The sequence below is a fragment of the Ascaphus truei genome, chromosome 6 (assembly GCF_040206685.1).
Source record: "Ascaphus truei isolate aAscTru1 chromosome 6, aAscTru1.hap1, whole genome shotgun sequence".
Classification (NCBI taxonomy): Eukaryota; Metazoa; Chordata; class Amphibia; order Anura; family Ascaphidae; genus Ascaphus; species Ascaphus truei.
In genome coordinates this window covers 33,774,488-33,782,606 of record NC_134488.1, presented here as the reverse complement: position 1 = coordinate 33,782,606, position 8,119 = coordinate 33,774,488, and the positions used below count along the sequence as shown (strand labels likewise).

Genomic DNA, 8,119 nt, shown 5'->3' with positions numbered 1-8,119 from the left:
CACTACACCCTGCAATATACACCTATAGCATAAATACTGCTTCCTGCCGTATAAATCTATATACACCGCTCCCTGGAATATACAGCTATATACACTGCCCCATGCAATACACATTTATATACACTAATCCCTGCAATATATCACACCAGTCTTTGTCAACAGGGGTTCCTAGGACACCCCTAAAGGTTTTTCTGCAATTTTCAGGTCCATTTTAATACAGGAGAATTTACAATGCATCTGATCTCACACGCGCTAATAGAGAGGGTTGGGGTTCCTTACAATGTATCTGATCTCAGACGCGCTAATAGAGAGGGTTGGGGTTCCTTACAATGCATCTGATCTCACACGCGCTATTAGAGAGGGTCGGGGTTCCTTACAATGCATCTGATCTCACACGCGCTATTAGAGAGGGTCGGGGTTCCTTACAATGCATCTGATCTCAGATGCGCTATTAGAGCGGGTTGGGGTTCCTTACAATGCATCTGATCTCAGATGTGCTATTAGAGCGGGTTGGGGTTCCTTACAATGCATCTGATCTCACACGCGCTATTAGAGAGGGTTGGGGTTCCTTACAATGCATGAGATCTCAGACGCGCTATTAGAGAGGGTTGGGGTTCTGCAGAATCTCACACTGTAATTATAGGATTCCTTAAACAAAAAACAAAAGTTAAAAACCACTATACACACTTCTCCCTGCAATATACATTTATATACACTGCATCCTGACAGCTGGGGGAGGGGATGTTAATATGTATGAGGACATGCAAATGTAATAAGTGTGTGTAGGCGCAGACAGAGCAATGAATTGCAGGCCCCTCTTGCAGTGAATGGATAAAGGCAATGGTCTTTGTTCCAGTACCCATTAGATTAGCGCTGTTACCACTTGGAAAATAAATATATCAAGTGCTTTTCTAAGTTTATATCTTGTAAATTCCAGTGATGGGTTTAAAAAAAAAAATGAACAAAATGTAATATTTCATTACACGGAATCCTATTGTTCTGGAGAAAGTCATCCTTTCTGTACCCAGCAGATGGAGAGAGAAGATGCACCTGATATTCAGCGGTACCAGATCACTGGGACATTTAGCCAGCTCAAAACACACAATTTGACATATTGACAACTAAACACGATCTGTGGGCACAAGGATGGACCCAATGTAAAAGCATAACAACCAACCAAGGACAGAATATACCGTGGTGGTTTCGCAAGGAGAAAAAAAACAAAAGGTGCCCAAGAAAGTGTTAATTCTTTTTATCTAGATTACAATAAATAATTCCACTTCAAATAAAAAGTTGCACCTCTCAGCCAGAATCTGTTCCCACCCTAATTTTTATTTATTAGCAGTAATATGCTGTTTTATTGTGGATCTCTTAAATAAAAAAATAAAAATACCCCCCCCCCCCCCCTTTCCCCATATAACGGTCCATATAAAACTATGGGCACGTCTGCAGCAATAAATGAGATCAGTGATGGGACACAGGGAAATTGAGGGGAAGGATATCACAATTGCTCTGCGGGAGGACAAAGGCTTTCAACCAAAGGACAGTAAGCAGGGACAAGTGTGTGACAACAGCACCACCTCCTGGACATGTATAGATATACAGTTTATATGCTTATCCTAATGGCAGTGATGGTCGCCATTGGGGGGCGCTACACTTTATCTCTATGTCTGATGTCTTGCTCACCTTCAAGGCTCTGCCCTACACAGCTCATTTCAACCCATGCCCTTGTTCGTCTCCTGTATACCCCGTCTCCTGTATACCCCTGCCACATTCGCTGTTCTCACACTACCACCCTCTCTATCTGGGGAACTCCCTCAGTACTCTCTCCCACACACTCTCCCTCAGTACTCTCTCCCACACACTCTCTCCCTCAGTACTCTCTCCCACACTCTCTCCCTCAGTACTCTCTCCCACACTCTCCCTCAGTACTCTCTCCCACACACTCTCTCCCACACACTCTCTCCCACACACTCTCTCCCACACACACTCTCTCCTCAGTACTCTCTCCCACACTCTCTCCCGCAGTACTCTCCCACACACTCTCTCCCGCAGTACTCTCTCCCACACACTCTCTCCCTCAGTACTCTCTCCCTCAGTACTCTCTCCCTCAGTACTCTCTCCCTCAGTACTCTCTCCCTCAGTACTCTCTCCCACACACTCTCTCCCTCAGTACTCTCTCCCACACACTCGTTATTAAACACCCAAATAAAGAAGTTCAATAGCCTGGACTCATAGCCACTGCTCACCATACACCAAGGCACTTATTCACCATCAAGGCCAGGCACTGCCATCCACTGCACTTAATCCTTCCCCTATGGTCTCTGTAAATCTCCCAAAATCCCACTTCGACAGTCACCTCTGCTAGGTCAGGGATTACGCTTCCCGGCTTGTGGGTGGGTATATGTTTGTTGCACTTATTTAAGTAATAATCCCTGAAGAACAGGGCATTATTGGCCAGTAATGCCCTGTTCTGAGGGGATTATTACTATTATAGGCTAAATGTAGGCTTATTTCATAAATAATAGACACTTTTGTATAGTTAAATAGATTTTTTTATTAAAATAAAATGGTAAATACATGAAACCACCTCTACATACTCTTAGGCCTCGGTCCCGCTGCGCCTGGCTGCGCGGGCGGCCACACGCGAGTTCCCCACCAGCAGGGGAATCCTGCGGAGCCGGTCCCCCCTGGCTGCACAGAGCACTACACGCTGTGGCGCGTCAGCCGCTACGGGATACAAGAGAATGGTGATCCCTAGCGTTGACGCGTCACGTGGTGTGGCTGTGAGCCAATGGGGAGGGGAGGCTAAGGGAGGGGGGGGAGGCTTCGGGGAGCGGGGAGGAGTGTGGGGGGTAAGCAGCGTGAGTGCCTGTCTGTGTGTGTGTATGTGTGTGCGTGAGTGCGTCTGTGTGTGCGTAAGTGCCTGTCTGTGTGTGTATGTGTGTGCCTGCCTCTGTCTGTGTGTGTGTTTACTTACCTTCAATCAGCAGCCCGAGCCGTGGAGGGAGGGGGGGAAAGTAGTGGGTCCCTCCGCTCAAGCCACGCCCCCCTCCCGCTCAAGCCTCCTCCTCCCGCCCACCTCCCGCTCCCTACAGACCGCATATCGCGGTCTGTGTCTGTCAGCGCCCCGCCTGTCTGCAGTGCGGGAGCGCCGACTCTGGGAGCGGGGCCTTAGGCCTCGGTCCCGCTGCGCTCGTTGGCGCGGGCGGCGGGTCGCGAGTTCCCCACCAGCAGGGGAATCCTCGCGAGCCGGTCCCGGTCCCCACTGGCGGCACAGAGCACTACACGCTGTAGCGCGTCAGCCGCTGGAGACACCAGAGAATGGTGTTTTCTAGCTTTGACGCGTGACGTGTGTGGCTGTGAGCCAATGGGGAGGGGAGGCTGCGGGAGGAGGAGAGGCTTCGGGGAGCGGGGAGGAGTGTGGAGTGAAAGCAGGTGAGTGCCTTTCTCTGTGTGTGTGTCTGAGTGCGTGCCTGTCTGTGTGTGTATGTGTCTGAGTGCGTGAGTGCCTGTCTGTGTGTGTGTGTGCCCGAGTGCCTGCCTGTCTGTGTGTGTATGTGTCTGAGTGCGTGAGTGCCTGTCTGTGTGTGTGTGTGCCCGAGTGCCTGCCTCTGTCTGTGTGTGTGTGTGCCCGAGTGCCTGCCTCTGTCTGTGTGTGTGTGTGTGTGTATGAGTGCGTGAGTGCCTGCCTGTGTGTGCGCGCGTGTGTGTGTGTATGAGTGCGTGAGTGCCTGCCTGTGTGTGTGTGTGCGCGTGTATGAATGAGTGCCTGCGTGTGTGTGTTTAAACTTACCTTCCAGCTCCAGCCCGAGTCCGTGGAGGGAGGGGGGGGGGAGAGTAGCGGGTCCCTCCGCTCAAGCCACGCCCCCCCCTCCCTGTCAAACCTCCCATCTCCCGCCCACCTCCCGATCAAACCTCCCACCTCCCGATCAAACCTCCCACCTCCCGCCCACCTCCAGCTCCGGCTCCCGCTCCCTACAGACCGCAGATCGCGGTCTGTGTATCTCAGCGCACCGCCTGTCAGCAGCGCAGGTGCGCTGACTCTGGGAGCGGGGCCTTAGCCTTAGCCTTACATTGCAGATATCTATATCCACACACTGCTGCCCCCTCTGTGTACACACACACACACACACACACACACACACACACACACAAACTACTGCTACAGACACACACACACACACTGGAGCTCTAGACACACAGCACCTCCTCTACACTCACTACACAGCACCTCTACACACACAGCAGCTTTACACACACACACACACACACACACACACACACACACACACACACACACACACACACACACACACACACACACACACACACACACACACACACACACACACACACACACACACACACACCAGCTCTACACTCACACAAACTGCTGCTACACATACAACAGCACAACACACACTGCGGCCACAATAAAAAATGCAGCCACTTACTAAACTTTGCAGACTCCCCCCCAGCTCTACACACAACACCGCACCTCTACACCCCGCCCCCCCCCCCCCCCCCATACACACAAATCCTCTACTCTTCCCCCCCCCCCCCAATTCAACTGAATCTGCTCAGAAAATCTGTCAGCTCGGGAGGGGGAGGAGTCAACCCGTGGCTGATACTTTTTGACCAATCCCCTGCCCTGTCTCAGAGCTTTTACTTAATTCAAACCAATCCCCTGCCCTGTCTCAGAGCTTTTACTTAATTCAAACCAATCCCCTGCCGCCCTGTCTCAGCTGTTCTGAAAGCTGATTGGCTGGAAATAAACAGATTGAAAACGGCATTTTGCAAGCTGCTGAAGTTCAGGGCATTACTGTGGATAATGCCTGGAATTTCAACCAATCAGAGAGCAGGGTTTTCAATAATGCCCAGAATTTTACTCTTTAAAGGGGATTTAACCGCGGCCTGAATCCCAGTACCAGAGCCATTGTGCTCATCCAAAGGATGTTATACTGTATTTCAGTGCTGAATGTCTGCTCCCTGTAACCACTACTCCCCTCCTTATCCTACAAGCATAAAAGCGTTATAAAAGCGTTATATCATCCAAACAGGTGCCTGCTGATACCTGGGAGGGAGGGTGCTCAGCTTAGAAAACAAACCACATCTTGTAAACCAATTGTTTTATTCGTATTCAAGTGAGATACTGAAACTGGAGTGAATATGGCACCTTAAGGCACCTCGCACAAAGGGTCCCTTCTTCTGAGGCACAGCTGCCCCCGTGTGACCCCGTGTGCGAGGCTTCCGGCGCGGATACACTGACCGGCGTTACTCACAGTAAGGGATCCCTGTCCCCTGAGGCAGGCCAGCCCTCCTGTGTTGGAAAGGTACAACAAATTAATCATCTGCTTTAGGGAGACGGCGGGAGTGAGTGTGTGTGTCAGAGCGAGAGAATGTGTGTGCGCGAGTCTAAGTGAGAGAGATTGTGCATGAGATGGTATGTGTGAGAGCGAGAGAATCTGTGTGCGCGAGTCTAAGTGAGAGAGATTGTGCATGAGATGGTGTGTGTGAGAGCGAGAGAATGTGTGTGCGCGAGTCTAAGTGAGAGAGATTGTGCATGAGATGGTGTGTGTGAGAGCGAGAGAATGTGTGTGCGCGAGTCTAAGTGAGAGAGATTGTGCATGAGATGGTATGTGTGAGAGCGAGAGAATCTGTGTGCGCGAGTCTAAGTGAGAGAGATTGTGCATGAGATGGTGTGTGTGAGAGCGAGAGAATGTGTGTGCGCGAGTCTAAGTGAGAGAGATTGTGCATGAGATGGTGTGTGTGTCAGAGCGAGAGAATGTGTGTGCGCGAGTCTAAGTGAGAGAGATTGTGCATGAGATGGTGTGTGTGAGAGCGAGAGAATGTGTGTGCGCGAGTCTAAGTGAGAGAGATTGTGCATGAGATGGTGTGTGTGAGAGCGAGAGAATGTGTGTACGAATGTGAATGCGTGTACGTGAGCAAATTGAGAGGTATGAGTACGGAAGAGCGATTGTGTGTATATATAACAAAGCAAAAGTAAGACAGATGTACAACAAAGAATAAAATCTGATAGTGAGACGCATATACAGTGAAAGGTATCGTTGAAGGGGGGGGGGGTTAAAGTCAGGAAGTGGAGACGTGTCCCCTCCTGTCTCTAGTGAAAAGCCAGAGAGACAGACAGCCCTGAGATACCATTGGTCATAGGCGAGTGTGAGTGTGAAGACTCACAGGAGTTTGAGTGGGCAACCAGTGACCCCTCTCAGTTCTTGTTAACCCTTTTGCTGACAAATCTTCTGACAGTGAAAGGGTTAAGTGTGACAGTCCTCCGGAAACATTTGAGTTTTTCATTTCACATGGTTTTTCCGTGAACGCATACAGTGACCCCTCTTATTACCCAATCTACACGCGCCGCCCCCCTCCCGCAGGTTAGGCCCTGGCACGCTCAGGTGCCATGGGGCAGTGTGTGCCCGCTGTCAGACTGTTGCTGTCGAGGGTCCCTGTGGGACACGGCCTTGTGTGTTGGGGCAGTCACATTGGGGGGTTGGGAGGCGGTTGGGGAGTGCCACACTGGGGAGAGCAGTGACAGCAAGGGGACGAAATGCCACGCCGGCCGCTGCAGGGTCCCGCCAACAGTCACTGTGCGCGTACAGCCGAGCCCACCGCGCTGTGTGTGTGGAGGGAGGAGCCCCCCTCCTGCCTCCCCCTGGGCAGGGCCCCTGCTAAAGAGTGGTGGAAGGCAGTTTCTTGACCCGCCGCTGTGCCAGGATGGACGACTCTATGGGTTTCAGCCGAGGGGTGGGCTTGGAGCTGTTTAAGGCAGAGTACGTGGCTGCCATGGCCCCCTATGGAAGGAAAGCAGACAGCATGGGTTAGGGGAAAGGAGTACAGACGGCGCACGCTGGGGGGGGGGGGGATTGTGGGCGAGGCAGGTCGCTGGGGGGGATTATGGGTGAAGCAGGTCGCAGGGGGGGATGAGGGGGAGCAGGCGGGGCAGGTTGCTGGGGGGGATGAGGGGGAGCAGGCGAGGCAGGTCGCAGGGGGGGATGAGGGGGAGCAGGCGAGGCAGGTCGCTGGGGGGGGGGATTATGGGTGAAGCAGGTCGCTGGGGGGATGAGGGGAGCAGGCGGGGCAGGTTGCTGGGGGGGGGGGGGATGAGGGGGAGCAGGCGGGGCAGGTCGCAGGGGGGGATGAGGGGGAGCAGACGAGGCAGGTCGCTGGGGGGGGGGAGATGAGGGGGAGCAGGCGAAGCAGGTCGCTGGGGGGGGGATGAAGGAGAGCAGGCAAGGCAGGTCGCTGGGGGGGAGCAGGGGAGGCAGGTCGCTGGGGGGGGGGATGAGGGGGAGCAGGCGAGGCAGGTCGCTGGGGTGAGGCACCATGGGATGCATGTAGTGTATAGGCTGTTGGAACGGCTAGGTAATGACTGCGACCCCCTCCTCAAACACTTTGGGGGTTGGGGGGTCGTACCTTGACCGTCTGTGCGTCCTGTCGGTTTAGCTGGCTCTGCGGTAAAGCGTCTCTCTTTGTGATCCACTCGTGCTGCAGAACCTGACGGGCAGTAAGACGTCGATGCGGGTCCACATGCAGCATAACGGGTGACCAGGTCCTGGGAGGGGACAGAAACGGCTCTCTATCACGTGAGGTGCCACACAGATTTCGGTTCACACCCCCACGACGGAGCACGGACACCCAGCTTTATGATCGTTTATCCGCCAAGATAGCGGCACAGTTCTACCCGCTCTCCCAGGCTCTCACCATGTACCATCGTTTATCGCAGAGGGCGCTGCACCCAACCCTCCCCATCCCCCCTCGGCCCCACACCTCCCCCCTCGGCCCCACACCTCCCCCCTCGGCCCCACACCTCCCCCCTCGGCCCCACACCTTTGCAGAGTCAGACACCGTGTTCCAGTTTCCTCTTTCAGTGTAAACTTTCCTCCCCCAATTCGAGTCAGAATCTCCTCCGGGTGTCCTCAGGGCCGTTAGCAAAGGGGGTGTAACTGAAACAACATCAGTGTATGAGGCAGATTTATATCTCTATAAAATGTATATACAAACTCTATATAGATACAGCCTGTGAGTTCTATATACACTCACTCACCCTGCCAGCATGGCGTACACTCACTCACCCTGCCAGCATGGCGTACACTCACTC

The 8,119-nt window shown here is 53.1% G+C and overlaps 1 protein-coding gene across 1 annotated transcript; it reads right to left on the bottom strand.

The window, feature by feature from the left end:
* Nucleotides 1-5,117: 5,117 nt before the first annotated feature.
* Nucleotides 5,118-7,569, bottom strand: LOC142496873 (ribosomal protein S6 kinase 2 alpha-like). The gene is made up of 2 exons (XM_075603923.1): nucleotides 7,435-7,569; nucleotides 5,118-6,812 (listed from the first exon to the last, which is right to left on the bottom strand). Exons 1-2 carry the CDS (start codon nucleotides 7,555-7,557, stop codon nucleotides 6,690-6,692), a joined length of 246 nt encoding a protein of 81 aa, XP_075460038.1. The 5' UTR covers nucleotides 7,558-7,569; the 3' UTR covers nucleotides 5,118-6,689.
* Nucleotides 7,570-8,119: the final 550 nt, after the last annotated feature.